At 39.0% G+C, this 20,590-nt stretch overlaps 2 protein-coding genes across 3 annotated transcripts; one reads left to right on the forward strand and one right to left on the reverse strand.

The window, feature by feature from the left end:
- Window positions 1-4,260: 4,260 nt before the first annotated feature.
- chst3b (carbohydrate (chondroitin 6) sulfotransferase 3b) lies at window positions 4,261-10,138 on the reverse strand. 2 transcript variants are annotated; one of them, XM_086303901.1, is made up of 3 exons: window positions 9,906-10,138; window positions 6,592-6,808; window positions 4,261-6,447 (listed from the first exon to the last, which is right to left on the reverse strand). In XM_086303901.1, the coding sequence occupies exons 2-3, from the start codon at window positions 6,669-6,671 to the stop codon at window positions 5,232-5,234; spliced, it is 1,296 nt and encodes a 431-aa protein (XP_086160027.1). In that variant the 5' UTR covers window positions 6,672-6,808; window positions 9,906-10,138; the 3' UTR covers window positions 4,261-5,231. The 2 variants fall into 2 exon arrangements, with proteins under 2 accessions (XP_086160027.1, XP_086160028.1); XM_086303902.1 differs by lacking the exon at window positions 9,906-10,138 and adding an exon at window positions 7,760-8,621.
- Window positions 10,139-11,656: 1,518 nt separating this feature from the next.
- Window positions 11,657-17,420, forward strand: ghitm (growth hormone inducible transmembrane protein). Its single transcript, XM_086303903.1, has 9 exons — window positions 11,657-11,802; window positions 12,088-12,249; window positions 13,358-13,460; window positions 14,058-14,169; window positions 14,282-14,423; window positions 14,622-14,730; window positions 14,949-15,137; window positions 16,286-16,457; window positions 16,569-17,420. Exons 2-9 carry the CDS (start codon window positions 12,118-12,120, stop codon window positions 16,654-16,656), a joined length of 1,047 nt encoding a protein of 348 aa, XP_086160029.1. The 5' UTR covers window positions 11,657-11,802; window positions 12,088-12,117; the 3' UTR covers window positions 16,657-17,420.
- Window positions 17,421-20,590: the final 3,170 nt, after the last annotated feature.

The following is a 20,590-nucleotide window of genomic DNA, read 5'->3' on the forward strand; positions in this document are numbered from 1 at the left end:
AGCTAGTAAGTTGTGTACTGGATGAGTTCTTGAGTGAAATTCTGCTCTCACTTCACGTAGTCACTCATTATCACATGCAACAACCTGAGTTTTATGAATTGCATTCCTCAGTGTGAGATAATTTGCTGTGTATTTAGATTTATGTCTCCTGCTAAACCATCATTATCGCCTACAGCAGTTTTATATGTCGCTCTGAGACATGTCTGAATTACCTCAATTTTGTGTCTGTTTGTCGCAGATCGTACAACACACTATCATTCGGATCAACGGCGCAGGGTTGTTTTGCATATTTCAAACCCCTCATGGTTGATGTGGCAAAGCACCATATAACAGAGTGCGAGGGTGTGGTTACCTAAATGCCCTTATTTAACTGCTGAGGAGGGGGGCTGAGAAGGCTTTAATTCACTGGAAAGTGGTTATTCTATATTTGCCCCAACCATACAGTGACTCCACCCTCCACACATCCCACATAAAGTCACTCCACTAAAAAAGTTTATGAATACTGAACCCATTAGGTTTGGACTCAGATGCTGCAGACCTGGCAGCTCTTTATTACTCAAATAGAACGACCAAAATAACCAGATAATGACCTGTTAATATGAGTGAATGCACTTGCATTGAGGTGGCTTAGCTCAACAGTAGAGGAGGAATGGATAATGAATGATCCTTTTTTATAAAATCTCTCTATTTAATATAAAAAAGATAGAGAGTCTTTATAAACTGTCTCTCTGCATTTCTGTAAGAGGGTGTGGTCAGGTGGACAAAAATGACTTGGACCACATTATATGTAAAGTTCGGGTAATTACTAGGTTGAAAGACTTAAATAGCTGGGCCCACAGTGGTAAACACACTGGAAGTCAAGGCAGCTGTCACTGCAGTATCCTTCCTCCTTGCCTCCTTAAAGACAAACATAATGTACCAAAAGCTTAAATATTTAGATATGACAACAAAGCAATGGTCACTTTAGATAATCACTCATACGGGAAATAAGTGAGTGGTCATGTTTCACAACTAAAACAATGAAATTAACTGTGAATGTTTACTGACTGTTTTTTTTCTCTGTGGATTACTTTCATGTACAGATTTCTAATTTTTTTAAAAAGCTTTCCAAACTCAAAAGAAAAGGAGCATTGGAAGGCAATTGCTAGAAGTGCTGTGAGGAATTCAAGCAACACCCTGCCAAAGTACCACTGGAAGAAATAAAAGGTGAAAGAATGAAGCCAAATTAACTTGAATCTGCTCACTGAGATATAGCGCAGTATCATTTATAAGTCACTCTTGCTTGGTTCTTATTTATATCTCAAGTGCTGATTGTTTCAGAGATAAAAGGGCCAGACATAAACAACAACAATAAAAACTGAGTTGAGACTGAAATGAGACAAAGGCATTTTCAACTAGAAAAACTTGCATTTCCTGCGAAAATGCAGTGTGAATGCTGTGTAGTGGAATCTGCTGAAAACAGCTGAAGAACTATCTGCTGAAAAGAGGTGAAGAAGCTGAAATCTGTGCTGACAAGAGGTGAAAAAGCTGAATTTTCTGCTGAAAAGAGGTGAAGAAGCTGAAATTTTTGGTTGAAAAGAGTTTAAAAAATTAACCTGTCTACTGAAAAAAATGTTGCCATGAGTGGGATTCGAACACAGCTCACCCTGGCAAGCTAAATCAGCGAACACACTTCTAATGTGGTCCTATTCATCTACAGTGGGGCAAAAAAGTATTTAGTCAGCCACCGATTGTGCAAGTTCCCCCACCTAAAATGATGACAGAGGTCAGTAATTTGCACCAGAGGTACACTTCAACTGTGAGAGACAGAATGTGAAAAAAAAATCCATGAATCCACATGGTAGGATTTGTAAAGAATTTATTCGTAAATCAGGGTGGAAAATAAGTATTTGGTCAATAACAAAAATACAACTCAATACTTTGTAACATAACCTTTGTTGGCAATAACAGAGGTCAAACGTTTACTATAGGTCTTTACCAGGTTTGCACACACAGTAGCTGGTATTTTGGCCCATTCCTCCATGCAGATCTTCTCGAGAGCAGTGATGTTTTGGGGCTGTCGCCAAGCAACACGGACTTTCAACTCCCGCCACAGATTTTCTATGGGGTTGAGGTCTGGAGACTGGCTAGGCCACTCCAGGACTTTCAAATGCTTCTTACGGAGCCACTCCTTTGTTGCCCGGGCGGTGTGTTTTGGATCATTGCCATGTTGGAAGACCCAGCCTCGTTTCATCTTCAAAGTTCTCACTGATGGAAGGAGGTTTTGGCTCAAAATCTCACGATACATGGCCCCATTCATTCTGTCCTTAACACGGATCAGTCGTCCTGTCCCCTTGGCAGAAAAACAGCCCCATAGCATGATGTTTCCACCCCCATGCTTCACAGTAGGTATGGTGTTCTTGGGATGCAACTCAGTATTCTTCTTCCTCCAAACACGACGAGTTGAGTTTATACCAAAAAGTTCTACTTTGGTTTCATCTGACCACATGACATTCTCCCAATCCTCTGCTGTATCATCCATGTGCTCTCTGGCAAACTTCAGACGGGCCTGGACATGCACTGGCTTCAGCAGCGGAACACGTCTGGCACTGCGGGATTTGATTCCCTGTCGTTGTAGTGTGTTACTGATGGTGACCTTTGTTACTTTGGTCCCAGCTCTCTGCAGGTCATTCACCAGGTCCCCCCGTGTGGTTCTGGGATCTTTGCTCACCGTTCTCATGATCATTTTGACCCCACGGGATGAGATCTTGCGTGGAGCCCCAGATCGAGGGAGATTATCAGTGGTCTTGTATGTCTTCCATTTTCTGATGATTGCTCCCACAGTTGATTTTTTCACACCAAGCTGCTTGCCTATTGTAGATTCACCCTTCCCTGTCTGGTGCAGGTCTACAATACTTTTCCTGGTGTCCTTCGAAAGCTCTTTGGTCTTGGCCATGGCGGAGTTTGGAGTCTGACTGTTTGAGGCTGTGGACAGGTGTCTTTTATACAGATGATGAGTTCAAACAGGTGCCATTCATACAGGTAACGAGTGGGGGACAGAAAAGCTTCTTACAGAAGACGTTATAGGTCTGTGAGAGCCAGAGATTTTCCTTGTTTGAGGTGACCAAATACTTATTTTCCACCCTAATTTACGAATAAATTCTTTACAAATCCTACCATGTGAATTCATGGATTTTTTTTTCACATTCTGTCTCTCACAGTTGAAGTGTACCTCTGGTGCAAATTACTGACCTCTGTCATCATTTTAAGTGGGGGAACTTGCACAATCGGTGGCTGACTAAATACTTTTTTGCCCCACTGTAAATGGGTCAAACATGGCATAAAAAGCTTACTATTTATAGTGTCGTATAGTATAAAAGTTACTAGCACCAACAAATATAGGAGGCATTAGCAGAAAGAGCAGAACAGTTTAAAATTTGAATGGTGAAAATCGGATGAAAACTGGGGGAGTAGTTAACCAGCAAAGAACTGAGCAACTAGAATAATAAGGTAGAAGGTAGAAGATAGAATAAAGAGAAACAGGATCTCAATAGTGTGAATGCTTCATGGTTAAAAAAGGATACATTTTTATTTCATTTTCATATTTTTATCTATTGGTATGACTTGTTCTGTCCCTTATATCCACAGATATCTGTACCATATATGCACTTGACATTGAACCTGACATTGGGTGGCACCATCGTGATAAATGCTTTGATTTTTCATTTAGCCCCAACATCTGGTCAAAGTTTCAATCAGTCCAACTGTGCCCACTGTACCCACGCAAAGTCTCTTCAGATGTTAGAGTATTGTCGGAAACCATCTGGAAAACACCGATTTCACTGTGATCTTTTTCTAAAGACTGCAAAGAATCTTTCAGTGTCCACTTGTGTCCATCCTTCATCACTCTTTGCTAAATTAATGTTGCTACATAAGCAAATACAGGATGTAGCAACAAGCAAACCCCCGCTAACACTGATTGAAGTGGGATTCTACAGGAGAGCTGTTTACTGTGTTTGTTTTATTTTACGCCATCTGTGTTGTTTTATTTTACACCATCTGTGTATGTATGGCTGTGATGTGCCATATTTGCTTCCTGTTACACTGTCATTGTTTAGCCTCTTTTTAAAAAATATCTGACAAAGATGACAAAATGGGATGTGCTCATGCTCAATATGCTCCTGTCAGCAGAATGTAAATTTTTTCAGACAATTTATTGAATTTGAACACTCCTGGATGGAGTGCTTTCATGTGAAAAATATGTCCTCTTCAGAAATAAAGCGTTTTTCAACTGTAAAGATTTATTGCAACAAGCTTTTTCTTTTCAAAAATAAAAAAAAGAACAGGTTCTGTGTCAACAAATCGCCTGACAGGCCAGAGCGTCAAGGCCTGTTACCAAAAGCCAAGAGGCTTGTTTCAAAAGACAGAGACCTCCTGACAAACTTTGCACGATTCTGCAAACCAGCTGCAGTTGGAATGTTAACATAAAGTAGCACTGTTACAGTCTGTTTTACAGGATGGGTGCTTATATTCCTGAACACATTTTCATGTACAAAAAACTACAGCATACATGTGCAAAAACACCCCTGCATAGTGGGGGTAGAACCTGTGGGGCACATTCAGACACTTTGTCATAATGACTGTTTAGCAAATGGAAAAAATAAATAAATCATCATGGGACATTACCTATAAATGACGAAAGTGAAGTTGCCTGGCAAGACACTGGTATTTCCTCTCAAGTATATGAGCATTGCTATACAAAGCGGTTTCTGCAAGGTTCTTTGGCATAAGAGCAGCATGTGTTGCTAAGGAGTGACTTTACAAAAATAACTAATTGAGGTTCCTGAAAATGTTTGAAACAGCTCATTGTTGCTCAAAAGCTCTCCCTAATAACTTTCTATATTTGCTAAGGAACAAATATGGGAGTGGTTTGCAGGACGAGCTGAAAGCACCATTTGTGTAAGACAGGAAAAGAAATTGTGCAGAGTGCAAAAACAAAGATGTGCTCTATGTGAAGATTTTATCAAAACTCCAGACTGTTGCTTTCATAGTTAAACGTTTCATGTGTATTTTCTGCTCAACAGTCTATTCTTTGTCAAATTGTTTTAAATAGTAAAAAAAAACTTTAAATAGGACATTATCAGAAAATATATCACTCTGTATCAGGATCTTCATAAAAATAATTTATCACAGAGGCTTTAGAAAGGTTGAAATTTTCTGCATCAAGTGTTGGAGTTAACATTTTTTAAAATCTATAAAAAGCTGAACACTTTGTCCTCAATGAGACTGATAGATTTATCTGTTAGCATTTCCTCACTGCTCACAAATTTGTACCCAAAAAGCTTCATTGTTGGTCCACAAACTCTCTGTACCACTTGGGCTATCTTGAATGGAAGCTTGAACCTCCATTTCTCCACTTGTTCAGATGAGTTTTTCTGTGTAGAGTAAACTCCGCTTGTCTCCTTCGAGGCCTGGGTGTTCTTCAGAATCCAGGATTTCACTTGTGGAGTGAATGGGATTCCAGTAAACTTGTACATCTCGGTTGCTTTCTTCATGGGGAACCGAGCAATGTCCTCATACCGCACCAGCATGTATCGCCTGCGCAGCCAAAATGGCTGTCTGAGGCCGAACTCGGCAGACATTTTGATATTGTCGCAATTTCCTTTTAACTTCCTCACCTCGTCATCGTCAATAGGAACATTTCCACCCATGGCCCACTCCTTCCAGTTCTTGTATTTGGCTGCAAAGGCCACCATACGTGATGCCAAGATAGCCCGGGGATCGCGAACCAGCTGGATGAATTTTACATCAAGACGTGTGTCCTCAGCCAAAGGACGCAGAGTCTCGAGCTGGCGCACTCGTACCGACTTGATGGCAATGTGCTCTTTCTTAAGGCAGGATTCAGACGCCATTGTCAGGTTCAGGGGACCACAGCGTCTGGTCTTACAGTGATATCGTTCAAAAACCCCTTTGACAACAGGGCTGCAGACAGACTTCTCACACAGAGAGCTGCTGGACTCCCTGCGAAACAGGGCTGGGGTGATGTGGTCCACGGGAAGGGGGTCGATGAAGGTTTCTAGCAAAGAAAAGTCACACAGGAAGAGTTTTTGGAGCACATCACGGTATGCTTTGGCTGCCGCTGTAGCATTGGTGCCTCCAGTGTCCAAAGTCAACATCTTTTCCACGTGCCACAGAGGCTCAAACAGGTAAAACATGTTTTCTCCCTGCTGGTTGAAAAACTCGCCCACAAATGAAGAGCCTGTCCTAGTCGTGGTTAGCAGGAGAATGTGTTTTCTACCCCTTCTCAATGCCCCTCGGTGCTCGCTGTAGTCCTCCACCCGCGGCTTCATCAGCGTGACATTCCTCTTGCTGATTGACAGACGGAAACTACTGTGCTTCAGCAGTACGTTGGACAAACTGCTGGGTTGTTGAGAGGTTTGAGGGGTCTGCTTTAGCTTATCTGACACCCTGAAAGCATGAGAGAAACCAAACGCATGTTACATTTCAGGTTAACATAGAGTCAGAGCCTTGACGTCTAAAGCATTTTTTTAATATCTAATATCTCGCTCAGAAAAGAATTCAATCCTCCTTTCGTGATTGAAATTGACTTACCTTGAGATAATGTTGTTTTCTTTCTCAATGATAACAAGTGCCATAAAAAAGACAATGGGTAGAGTGTATTTGATCTTCATTCTTGGATGTGGCTGAGCCTGGATATGCTTTTACAGACTGCTTCTTAATAGCTTCTGCCAATCTCGCCAAGTCACCAGTTGCGTTCTTAAAGAGCCATCCAGTTATTTGTGTTCCCTGTTGTAGAAAATGTTTTATCCTGCAAATGAAATGAACATCAAACTGTCAGCTACAAATTTTACACATTTGAGCAAGGCTGTGGTAGAACACTATTTTTGTAAATGGGGAACCTAACAATGCACTGTGATGCTGAGTCACAGAGGTTCCGCTCTTCTTTTATTTCTGAATTTGTTAGTTGCATACAGCACCACTGTGTTCTGCAAAACTATGATGAGAGTCACTTACTAAAGAAAAAAACCCACCTATAAGAAGATGCTAAAAATACAAAAAGGTATAACACATTGTTTCCCATTGGAATTTAAGCTAGTCCTTGCCATGAGGAAGTACTTGTTATCTTTAAGTGCAGCAGTGCGTTTCAGGTACATGCCCACCCACCACTGCAAGTCTGAGGGATGGTGCAAACTGTATTTATGAGTTAGTCTTTGTAGAAGTTGCTTTCAAAAATGAGTGGATAAACAACTATTAGGGCACAAAGAAATGTGGGTACAGACTGCAATCAAGGACAATTTTGTCAATTAAACTGCAATCCCACAGCTGTCAAGCTGCTTGCCAAAAAAACTCCAGAGTTGTCTGGCTTGGAGTGAGATCCTTTACCTCCCACTGATGTAGATAACAGAACAGTCCAAATTGCCAGCTACTCCTCCTCAACACCAGGAGGATATCTTACACAAGGACTAATAGAAGTCCAAATGCTAACAGGACTGCAGAGTCGTGGAATTGAAAGGGGAAATCCTGCTTGTCACTGAACCATAAATTGCCGTGCTCTGAGCCTGGAGGCCATTCAGTTGTTTTATAAGTCTGCAGAGGGCAAGTGGTGGGTAATCAAATGAAGATAAGGGTGGATTTAATGGGGACTATTTGTGAATGTCTTGCACATTCTTGAAAGATTAATATTGGTTCACTTTTAAGATAATGGCAGCTTGACTCAGATCCCTGACTAATCTTGAGAATTAAGCATAATCCTGCTTACCTTGTCTGCTAGTGTTGGGTCAATACCACAGCAAGAGCAAATGAGGCAGCCTCCACCTGGAGGATATTTGCAAAGCATCATCAAACTGCTGTTTTTTGGGAGGTTGTGGGGTGGAGGTGGGGGTTAAGATCCATAAGTAACAGGCCAACCTTTTCATTTAACTGCATCAGGCTACGATAAGATGCCAAATCCTGTTGGAAACCCAGTTGGATGACCACTGTTTTCTCAATTCTTTAATGTCTTTGCCTTTCTGTGTTTCACACCTGGAGGTCCGCTTCTCACATCCTGTTACAACTTCTGTCCAGGGCCATGTTTGAGAACAGAAGCCAGTTCAGATGACTGCAGTCTAAACACGGGGAATGGTTAGACACTCCCTGTGAAATTCTCTGAGTGGGAATGGGAAGTTTACAGCTCCAATAGAGCACTGTTGACGTGGAACGGCACGTAATGAAAAGGTGAACAGCCTGTATACTGAGACACGTTTTCACTGGAAGGAAAACTCAGCGCTGTCTTGCACCACCTTGCCGCATGCCACAACCACAAAGGCCTCTTTACACATGGCGTGAGTTTAAACCTTCCTTTGGGTAGAGATTGCAGAACATAAACTTTCAGGTCATTCAGACATCACAGGGTCAGTGACTAAGCTCGTGGATGTTCCAAGTCATCTAGAACTGGTCAGATAAGACAACTGCACCAAATTAAATGAGTGAGTCTTCAAACCCATGGGAGTTTTTAAAGTGAGCAAATGAATTTCCAATGTCTGACCAAGCCAACAGATATTTAGCACATGGAAAGATAGAGTACAGCTGTTGTGCACTCTGTGTAATACTGTTGTGCATTAACAAATTACGACATATAGCAAAAATGATTTAGCTTAATAAATAAGACACAAGAGGATGATTAGCAACAAAAATGTCTCTTTCTGTAACACTTACAGTTCTATGGGATTGAGTGTGTAGTTCCCCTCATATATGATTCAAAATAAACAAAAATATTCAACATCAACCATTCATCAAGAAAATAAGTAGTCTGATGTTTTGTCATTTATATGGTAAATTAGATGTACACCAATTATCTCAGCCTATTGCATCTGCTGGGTAAAGCAGAAAAAAAGAAGCTGACATTCTTGAATATTCACAAACCACTGAGGCATATGACACGTTTGATCATCTGCTCATAACAAAACTGCCACTGCACCATTTATCATCTTGTTACAAATGCTTTTAATAGCTGCCTCTTATTTAATGTAAATCTTATGTGGAGACAAATTAAACACCAGCCAACCAAACCCATCTTGCTCGAGATTGCATTGCAAATGTGCACTGCGGTGTCCAACACATTTTTCTGATAGATAAAAAAAGATAAAGGGATTACAGTGGGGAATTTTTTTGTATATATTTAGTTGCATTAAGTCATTATGGGAAGATTTTTATAATCATCGGAGGAAATATTGTACTCTAAGTTATTTACTCAGTCACTAAAAACTTTTCCAATAGTTTATTGAATTAATAGTGAATGAGTTTGGGCTACAAACCTGTAGAAACTGCTAAAATCATTCGAGTTGTATGGACGCAGCCCTAACTGGTTTTAGTTTAAGGGTAAAGGTCTGAGTAAAATAGACATAGAATAGACAAGAATGAAACAACCCATTTTCCCCACGATATGACCTATACCCCATTAATTAAGATTATGCTGGGGGATATGCATGTGTGTTTAGTCATTGTGGTTATTTCAGAGCAGCTGTGGGGGTCATGCAACACATCTGTTCGCCATAAACATATGCATGCAGTTGTTTATGCAGAGGGCAGGTTTTTACTGTAAATAAATTGTGCTAATTTTCCGGCAACTTTATCTGTTAGTTTATAAAGATGCCACACTAAAAGACAGAAGGGCAAAGGGGGGAGGAAGTCAGACTGAAGCAGCAGTCTCTCTGGAGATCATGTGCCGCATTAAAGGGTCACAAGGACAAACCGAAATCATGCTTTCTTAATAAAAAAAAGAAAAAAAACTGAATGAAAAGTCACGAGTCACTTGGAGTGATGTCGTTGTAGCCAAGTGTTATTAATGACGTGTTAGTTTTTCTTTATTCATTTCTAAAATATCATGCGAATATGTAAAGAACAGCTTGTCCGCTCTCTGTACCCACCATTATAAATGAACTGCGGTCTCTGAAGGCGTCCCGCTTTTCATCCACTTGATCAGCCTTCCCTCAAAGAGCGACTCCGGAGAGAAATTAATTCCATTACTTTGCCAAGACTGCTTCACTTGTATGACAGAAAACAATCGAATTCAAAAGGAGAGGCTGGCCTAGTTTCAGTGAGCAAAACTCGTAGATGAGATGAAATCATGTTTGAGGGGGCTGCAGGTCAGGCTGCTCGCTGATCTGAATGACAAATCTATCCAACAGTTGCGAGTCACTGAATCACACGGGAAACTTTGGTCCAAAGGAGCGGAGCTTCAGGGTGCACTGGCGCACTGCCACGGCCCCTCACGGACCATTTCTTTAAAGTAAAAAGCTGACTTTGCACACATAAACGACATGGTAAACAATATAGGTTAAATATAGCGGTGCTACCTAAATAATAGCCTATGTGTTCCTTTTGGGGGTCAGTTTTAGGTTTTACTTTTTAGTTTTTAATGTCGTCGCAAAAAAAAGGGCGAGCACTCCACCTAGTGGAGAAAAGTATAACATAGAGGTTACAGAGAGAACAAGGTGGTCTGCAAATAAACATGGTTTTCTTTTACATGATATGATATCATAATAGCGTCGTTAAAGATAGGCTGGGTCAATCTTACTTTACATTTTTACTTTAGTGTAACCTAAAGAGCAATTTTGTATGGCTTCTTTGCAGGATGATATTGTTTTTGCATACATGGATAACGTAATAATTCAACATATGACCTTTTAAAAGTGGTTTGAGTACACAACAGTATGGAAGTGTCAATTTAATGTCAGTTTTATTTATATGACACATTTCATTACATTTAAACTTAACATGGTTAATATCAAGATAAAAAAACTTAAAATGTACAGTAACATTAAAGTAAAAACAAAAAACCCCAGAGGAATATAAGTTTACAAAAAATAAACGTAAACACGCACACACAGTTATGTGTATCATCCGCATTGGATATTTTATTCTTCTTTATTTATTATTCTTTATGATAGGGCCAAGAGAGAGCAGGAAGATTCGAGAGTAATGGACCAAGAACAGACATTTGAGGAACCACTGATTGAATTTTTAAATTTGTGCTGATCTCAAACTATTAATCGAAATGTAGAAACCTCTACCCTTTAGACATGATGACATATCTAAATCAACAAAATCATAAAGACTTTGAATTAAGAAGTCAAGAAGTCAGTGTCGATCATGAGTCTTCTAATTACTGGTGATCTTTAGGTCTTTAGGTTGTTGATGGGTTTAATTGGTGATGAAATCTGATTGGTACTCATCATAATGAGTTGTTAGGTATGCATTCAGTTGTTTATAAAGGTTTTTAAAAAAAATATTTTTCTGAGAAAAGATGATAAACAGTTTTTTGGTAGCAGTGTGATTAGAGCACATCAGAGATAAACACTGAAAATGCCACCCTCTAAAGAACTGTTGACAATAATTACTAAACAAAATGCATTGTTTTAATTAACTGTTCTTTGATCGGTTAAAAACAACATAACACATTTTTGCTATTACTCTCTCAGTAGTAAACTTTAAAAAACAATGATGTAATAATGCAAATTATATAACACTGTCATGCCATGGAGACTTAACCTCTGATAGGTTGTTGAATAAACTCTTGCAGGCGCAGGTTGTTTACGGGAAATTTTACATGTACTTTATTCGCATTAAGATCATTTTCTCTTTATCAGCCGAATGCTTTAAAAGGTATAACGTCTTTAACGCAATATTGAGGATCACTGCGTTAGAACTACAATTCCCATCAAATCTGTCGCTTAGTGATGACGCATAAGTAAAGAATTTTCAGGAAGGTTACAAAACCGTGGCGTCTTGTTTCTGGAAAGGTGATAGACGACATTTCTCTCGGTATGTAACATTTACTTTCTATTTAGTATTTTGAACGTTGTAATCATATAACAGATAAGACATATTTAGTCTGTAGTTAAATATGTGTTTGTTCAGCGGTCGTTAGGCTAAGGGTTAGGCTAAGGGTTAGTCGCATGATATTACGGCATTAGCTAGCTCAATTTTTGTGGCGTTTTTTAGTGCAAGAGCACATTTTACACTGTTTTTGTGACTCTTAGCTCAAAGTTCAGCTTTCTGTCACACGAATTCCTCTCAAAAAAATTCTTCTCCGTGTTTGTGTTTTAGAGTGACACGGGACAGTAATATATCGTGACAATGTTGGTGGCGAGGCTAACGTGCCTGAAGGCTCTCCCGCTTGCTGGGCTCCGACCACTGCTCACTCAGGGCTCCCCAGCCCTGCGGTCACCCATCCTGAAGACCTGTTCACCCTTGCTCAGGCCCCAGCAGGTACTGTAAACTTTGTCGCCAGGCACTCACTCACTCACACACACACACACACACACACACACACACACACAGCTTTTTTGGCATTTCTATGCTTCATTAGCCAGACTTTTTAGCAGTGTTTCCCAAATATAGTGCCTCCTGGCAAGTATTTGGGCTTTCGTCTCAGCTATACACCAATTAATACATAGTGAAGTAAAATAAAGGAAAAATGTCAGTAGAAAATATACCATCACATTTGGGCCTAATCTTTGTTGTGTGGTCCAAATGTCATGAGTCAGGCTTTTTACACAGGTTATTACATGTGCTGGTTTTGACAGCTGTGATAAACTGTATGTTTAGGCACACCTGCCATCTGGACCACATATATGGCTGAGTTGTAGCAGTAATGCTGACACCTGAGTCAGTGCTTTTAATATCAATTGTGGGTTGCACTTGGGCCACATTTTCATCGTTTTGCATGTTATGGCTTCAGCTGCTTCACAGATGTCAGCGTTGTTTATTGGGAGGTGTTTACGATTGTTGCCAATCAAGCCAAAGAAAAACCTAGAAAGTAAACATATGTGCTTTAAGAAAATTGTGGCCTTCAAAATAGTATTGGAACCGAGTTTTATGGACTTCTACCGACTTTATGAAGCTGTCTGATAAGGTGGTAGAGGCAAGCTATAATCAAGTTGAGTGGACGGCAAAGCAACACGCAATCGGTTCAGATGGTCAATAATGCCTTTCTTAACCAATTCAATAAAAAAAAAAAATTTAGGATGCTTTTTTGTACAGGTCAATGCACGTATGGGCAAAACATGCCTAAAAACCATTGCTTTGTAAAGTACTAAAAATGCAGCTATGCTTAATTTTTCATCTTGGATAATATTGGTAGAACACCTTAGAAATTTTAGTCATAAGTTTAATGATCACAGGGGGTGCAACTTGCAGCTGGACTAGAAACAGTGCAAATGTCAGATTGCCACTGCTCTAATTTGTTATGTAAACATGGTATTTTTTTGAAACTGGGTATTTGCTGCTTCCCTACTTTTGATTGATGGTGGGTGTGAAACCCTAACTCATGTTCAACATTTGAAGAGTCATGTAAAGCTGCTGCTTCTTCTTTCAGGGTTATTCCTCAAAGGCCAGGTTTGGGTTTCGCCGTGCAAAGACAACCAGAGACCAGCTAAAGGAAGCAGCTTTTGAACCAGCCACTGATACAGCCATCAAAAGTAAATGCTTTGATACATACTTCATTTGGCACCGTTACATATTTTCTACTCGTATATAGCCTGAATTCTATGCTGTCTACTGACTTAAGGGTGACCTGTTAAGCGTTCACATATTTTTTGTTATTCATGTCTATGGATAGATAAGTAAAATTTTATTTGTATAGCACCTTTCAAGACAAAGATGACTTAATTTATTAATGTTTCTTAAGTAATAAAAGCAAGACTGAACCTGAGATTTGACATGAACATCCAAAGTGAGAGTGGAATCAAAAGTTAGCCCAAGGTTTCTGATAGATGATTTAACAAGTGTTGAAAGGGGACCAAGAGATTTCATTATCACATACTGTTTACACCATATGTCATACATTCAGGTGAGAAAAAAAATTGTCTTACCTGTGATTAATTGGCTGGGGGTGGGACTCAAAACTGAGTATTAGATAAATAACAAGTATTTTAAAATGTAAATCCTGCAATGCAACTTCATTTTTAGAAAAATGTGAGATTTCATGGTTTGAAATGGTTTTGTTATAGTAAATCTTTTTTCCTCTGAGGCAAAAATGTAAACTGTGTCTCAAATGATTTTTGTGTTGTCTGAAGTCGATAGCATGGGGAGAATGATACTGGCTGGAGGTGCAGCAGTTGGCCTTGGAGCTCTGTGCTATTATGGACTTGGCATGGCTAATGATATCGGTGCCATAGAGAAAGCAATGTGAGTAACAGATTTATTTTACCAACAGCACTTGAATTTTATTTTGAAATGCAGACCAGTAGAAAAGTGATGGTATCATACAAACTAAAGGCTTCTTTTCATCTTTGTACAGGATCTGGCCTCAGTATGTGAAGGACAGGATCCACTCTACCTACATGTACTTTGCAGGCAGTGTTGGGCTGACGGCTCTGTCAGCTGTAGCTGTGAGTAGGACCCCAGCTTTAATGGGTCTGATGATGAGAGGATCCTGGCTGGTAAGCTTTACAATACTTGCTTGCTTTTTTTGTTTTTTAATGGTCTTCACTCCACTGCACCATTATTATTTTAACCTTAGAATTACATATTACAGAGCTTGTTTAGTCAAATACCAATTTTTAAACCGTAGTTTATCTGATGTGCTTGAATTTTTCCGTTGAACTTATTAATATGATGATTTGTTTGTTCCCACCTAGGCAATTGGAGCAACTTTTGCTGCTGTGATTGGTGCGGGCATGCTGGTCAGGTCAATTTCATATGAGCACAGCCCAGTGCCAAAACATCTTGCTTGGATGCTCCACGCAGGTTTGTGTTTTTAAATATCTTTTAAGAAATTTCTCAGCCCTGTTGTCTCTGGTATGTAGTTGCCTTGGGTGAACACTAGAAGGCAGGCTTAGAACAGGTTAGAGGAAAAAGCTGCTTCAACGATACACTAGTTGATGGCACTAATATCATTTGTTTTTTAAAAGAAATCGTTTTGTTTTGTTTTTAACTGGTTTTTTTTTTTTTCAATAATTGATAAGGCGTGATGGGTGCTGTGATTGCCCCCCTCACTCTCCTGGGAGGGCCTCTGATGGTGAGGGCTGCCTGGTACACCGCGGGCATCGTGGGAGGTCTGTCTACTGTTGCAATGTGTGCCCCAAGTGAGAAGTTCCTCAATATGGGAGGGCCATTGGCTGTTGGACTTGGAGTGGTGTTTGCCTCCTCTCTTGGTTAGTATAAAGCACTTTTATTTCATCAATCTTGTTTATAGATAGCCATGAGTATTACAAGCTAGTGAACATTCAGGCTGAAAATGTTCCTGATAATATCATCTTTGTATTTCACTCTGTGGTTTCATTGAAAAGTATAAGGGAGCGGCTGCTTTTTTTGTTGTTGTTGTGTTTTTTGTCATTGTTGAAAGTCTGATCTCCAACCTAATGCAATGCACTCTATTTATAGGGTGTCACATATTTAAACAGCAGTGTCCTTTTTGCATCAAAGTGGTTCTGTGCTGAAGTACTTATATTATGATAAACAATTTCTAAATGCACATCATTCCACTAAATGCTTTAAGACTAAAGCAAAGTATTGAATGCAGGATTTTGACTGTATTTATTGTGTTTTTGTTCCTGTAGAACCACACAAAGCTTGACATTTTCATAATGACAATATAAATACAGCTTAAAAACCTAATCTGATAAGTAAATTAGTTTTTCTTTCTTCATCCAAATGATTTTTGATTCCCATGAGATTACAGTAGATATCATTTTTGTGTAGAAATGCATTTTAATACTATACAGTAATTAAATGCTAAAAAGTAATACATAGCACAGTGTTTGTGTGTTGTCAGGGGTAACGCATATGTTCAAATTAAACCGTAGTGGAGTCGGTGAAGTGAAATGTATATTGGGAAATGTACCTGTAAAAGGGCTTTCTCAGTCTTCTCCGTATCTTCTTATTGGATACTTTGTAAGAGAAGGTGTACACCTACGGTGTAGTTTGGGTATAAGAAGTAAATAGAAAATGGGGTGGATAGTGTGCGTCTCTGTCCAGAAAAGCAAAACAGACGTTATTTCAAAATTCAGTTCACTTTGCAGTTGAGACATATTTATGAATTAATATAAATGTATAAATAACTGCAAGGTGGTTAACAATTGAATCTCCCAAGTTAACGTCTGTGACAGCCAGCTACAAGTTTCAAATGTTTTTACAGAAGCTACAGCCAAACATCAGATTCATACTCGCATATGTGTGTTGTGCAGTATTAGAGCTGTATCATTACCTACTTATTAGTTTTCTATATTGTAACTTTTAGTTGACAGCTGCACAGAAATTGTACTTGTCAGACTCAATTTGAACTTTCTTTTGTCTTCTTCAGGATCAATGTTCCTGCCACCCACCTCAGCATTTGGAGCAGGGCTCTACTCCATTGCTATCTATGGAGGCCTGGTCCTGTTCAGTATGTTCCTCCTCTATGATACACAGAAGGTTATCAAGAAGGCAGAGACACACCCACTCTATGGCGTACAGAAATATGACCCTATCAATGCGTAAGTCACTTCAGGAATTAAAGTACACTAAAAATAACTGGTTTTGAAGATTATTGTTGGTAATCTACTTGTACCGATATGTGGATCTGATACATTTATTTAATCTTACAGGTGTATGGGGATTTACATGGACACACTGAATATTTTCATCAGGCTGGTGATGATTCTAGCTAACGGCGGTAGCGGCAGGAGGAAGTAAACACCATCATGACTCGAGCTTCACTTTTATCTTCCACGGAGCCTGAGACAGCATGTTTACTGCTAGCAGCATAAACCAGATGTTATCTTATAGAGACAAATCCTATCTAACTGCTAGATCAACATGAATGCTTTGAAAGCATGTAAAGATGTGGATTGCACTGTGTGGTACAAGATACCTGTCAAAGTAAAGAAGATAACACAGAGATCTTACTTTGATTTTTGAAAGTATCTGGTTTATCCTGGGGCGCTTTAACAGATGAGTTAAATCTGTCAGTTTAATTTTGCATCCCTCAGAAGTCATTTGTATTATTCTCTGGTTTCTATTTATTTCCACTTGGTGGTGTTTCAGGTTTTATTTGGAGTGAAAATACAGAAAAATGTCACAAAACAACCAAAAGGCCACATATGTCAACCATAGATTGGTCCACATTCACAGTACAATAAACAGACTGTGCTGGATGTAATTGCTGAAGAAATTCTCTGGTATAGCACTTATGTAATGGGTTAAAGAGGTTCGTAATGTGTTTTTTTTTTTTTTGGGGGGGGGAATAAAAGTAATTTAAACAAAGTAAATATGTCCATGTGATGTTTTTGGCACATGTTGCTGATGGAGATTTTTTGGAATTTTGTCTGCACTGGATAACGTATTGGGAATGATAACTTAGTTAAGTGACATGAAATACTGCCCACAGTCAAATAACTATACTTGTGCTGTATATGCATTATAATAATGCATATTAATAAACTGTTTTGATCAAGTAATTACGAGTTAATTATGATCGATTAATGGATATGTGGTTTATATTTCAGGGTATGATACTGAAAAAGGACATTCTACAGGAGTGCTTCTACTTCCGTTGCTGTACACACTGTCATGGCAGTTTGTAAAATTGTCATGACCTCTAATCTGTTGATTGCTCATTCAGAACATGAATTTCATGGCATGTTCCATATTTCAAACATTCATTGTATTTTATATTTATTTATTCCAAATATGTTAGTTGGGGCACTGAAAACAACTTGGTTCAGTTTAAACATTAACAAAGAACTTGGTTAGTGTTGGGAAATGGCTTTGTGGAGTTTTGGAATTAAAAGCTACTCATTTAGGTTTAGAAAAAGATCAGTTTGGGTTAAAATACAACAGTTTTTCTACAGCTGTGGTTTCTTGGTTGTCACAGTGACATGTCCCTCCTTTGGACAGCATGCAAATTCATGCGGCTATGAAAAATATGGGGGGAGAGAGTCATGAACATGCACAGATAGATCTTTTGCTGTGTGACTGTTTCAAATTTTGCAGCCCTTAAGATTAGACCATTCTAAAACTTGCTCTTCTTAAGTAGGATTATAGTTTCTATTTAAGGTTCCAAAATACATGTTCTGTCACTTGACTAAAGTTATTAGATAGCAAAGCAAATTTTGGGATCCAGTGCAATGAAAATCAGATATTCAGTTTTACATTTTACAGAAACACTGGGATAAATAGTAGAACCGTGGTTGAATTCTTTCTAGAAGTTTCTGTTACTGTTACAGCCCACAGGTGCACTCGTACACAATGAAATGCTGCTATTCTTAGTAACACCTGTGCTTACGTGCCGTGTCGACGGTGCAGTAAAAATATCTGCTCTGGCCAGTAAGTCAGAGCGATAAAGTTCAGTGACCTGTAAAACAAGCTTAGGGCACCTTGTAAATTTAATTGGTGTAAACTGTGGTCTAAAAAAATTGCAACTAAATAACCTCAAACTTAAATATTTTTATGTTTATTTAGCTCTCCCCACTTCAGACCAGACTGAGACCAGCGGGAGTCCACCTTGTATTTCCCTATAAACAGTCAGCGTGTTGCAGCAGATGACAAAGGCTTAGTGTAGTAATCCTCTTGTGTACCATCTGGCTGTTCATCTAAAATTAAACCTTCAAACCAGGGCACTTGCAACAGATGCTAACATCTGTAAATATGCAGGTGTTTCATTAAAGCACATGCACGTGGCGCACGCAGCTGTCAGGCATGGTTTTAAATCTCACATAATGTTCACGTTTAGGACACGTATGATTCATATATACTGTGTATTGAAAAATCCCACAGATGGGAGGGATAAAGAGGGCAATAATGGATGAGCCTGCACAAAGCTCCAGTTTGCAGAAACCTGCCATTACTGGGGATATGTGACTGCCAGTCATTTTCAGATTGATGACCAATATTTGGTAGAGTTCCAAGGCTGTTGCTGCATAAAATAGGCATGAAGCAGTTTGTGATTAAAAGTTCAGATGACAGTAATCTGTGCTGGACGTTTTGTCACTTCAACCCGTGACACGGTAGAAACTGATGCGTCATCAGTGCTATTTTTATTCTGTTGTCAGTGTTTTGTTTTTAAAAAACATGATTGTTCAAGCAAGCAGCATGACTCTAAGGATGGCATCTGTTAGGTCTATTGCTCTCTAAGCAGGGGCTATGTCCAGGGGTGTGGCATGGGGTGGTATAGCCCCTCCCCAGTTATCTCCTCTGCAAAAGCCACTGGACAAGACTACTGTGAATTGTTCAATACTCAGCACCACCGGATAAGATAGATAACTTACTTAACAGAAGTTACAGCTTTAACAGAAGTTACCGAAGTTACTGACATTTTTAAGTGCTTTTATTTAATGTTAGTTGTTTGAATGTTTGATTCACATTTTTAACTCCATCAAATTTATTTTAAAGCTTTATTTACTAATTATTCTACCATTTATTTAATAAAAGGCCTCTATGCTGTATTATTAGTATTATTATAAGCTATGCACAAAATGAGTAAATAAAATCATATTCAGCTACATTAGAATGACAAACTAATTCATTATAAATAATAATGATCCAGTAATATAATGCAGTATAGGGCATATGCATATTGATCTTTTCTTTCATATTATATTATTTTGGTATTTGACAGTGGTACTTATCAGAATATTTTTTTTATGTTTTTCTACTGGTTAATCCACCTCAAGCTCTTTAATCAAAATGTTAAAATAGAAAAATATAATTAAAAAAATTATATAATGCTACTGTACATCTATTATTGTGAATGTAGGAGATCTAATTAATAATGCTGAGTTTCTATGCTTGTGCTCTAACATTTTTCTGCCTTAAATGAAAATGTTCAGCCAGGGACTATTTTTATACCTGTGAATACAGGAAGTGCACACTCTACACCTTGGAATACAGTTAACACGGTAGCTCAAATGACAGGCAAACGTGCAGTCACATGACATGAAATGGTGCAAAACTCTCTCTTTAACTGTTGTCAAGGTTGCAAGCTCAAAACGTCATACTTGATTTTTCCACTCTGCTCTTCAGAGTGTCAATTTTTTTTTCTTTCATAAAATCAGCTCTTCTTAATCGAGCATTATGCTTTGTCTTTCGCCTGATTTGTCTGCTGGTAATTCATACCGGAAGGACATATTACAGTTTAAATTTTGTATTATTTATTTTATTTTTTATTTGTTCTTGTTTTTGTTTTTTGTTCGCCCACATGGTGTGATTGGCTTCTCTCCTTTTTATTTATAGGGTTTTAACAAGCCCATTAGTCACATATAGCCAAGGTGGCCTAAACTGCCCGCTGTTGCCAACCTTGCCTGCTCATTTACCAACACTAGCCTTAGCTGCACTCGTGCACTTACAGCCAATAAGCTTTCTTTAGATCTTGCAGTCTACTTTCCCCAGGAAACCTAGTGACCTGCCAGGTGGCCCGTCTCAGCACAAAAAAACATGACAAAACAAACCGCTGATAATAACAACCAAACAAAAATCTGAGCTGCAAACATTTCCTATCAATGTTTCCAGACTAAACATGGATTCTGTGCCTCATGTGTGCGCCTGTCATATGTGTGGCGAGGTGCGATGATCACACCATATTGTGTGAAACTTGAACTCTCGTCTCTCAATGATCCAGGAGAATTTGGAG

Source organism: Aulonocara sp. 'chitande type north' Nkhata Bay, linkage group LG8, assembly GCF_057382095.1.
Source record: "Aulonocara sp. 'chitande type north' Nkhata Bay isolate Kocher_YH1m ecotype deep benthic linkage group LG8, A_spYH_male_GT1.1, whole genome shotgun sequence".
NCBI classification, from domain to species: Eukaryota; Metazoa; Chordata; class Actinopteri; order Cichliformes; family Cichlidae; genus Aulonocara; species Aulonocara sp. 'chitande type north' Nkhata Bay.

Excerpts from the sequence above, each read along its gene's own strand:
- chst3b (XM_086303901.1), bottom strand. The coding sequence starts at position 6,671 with ATGAAGATCAAATACACTCTACCCATTGTCTTTTTTATGGCACTTGTT. Across the intron at positions 6,448-6,591 it reads GAAAACAACATTATCTCAAG|GGTGTCAGATAAGCTAAAGC; the intron begins GTAAGTCAATTT and ends TCATGCTTTCAG.
- ghitm (XM_086303903.1), top strand. The coding sequence starts at position 12,118 with ATGTTGGTGGCGAGGCTAACGTGCCTGAAGGCTCTCCCGCTTGCTGGG. Across the intron at positions 14,170-14,281 it reads GGTGCCATAGAGAAAGCAAT|GATCTGGCCTCAGTATGTGA; the intron begins GTGAGTAACAGA and ends ATCTTTGTACAG. Across the intron at positions 16,458-16,568 it reads AAATATGACCCTATCAATGC|GTGTATGGGGATTTACATGG; the intron begins GTAAGTCACTTC and ends TTAATCTTACAG.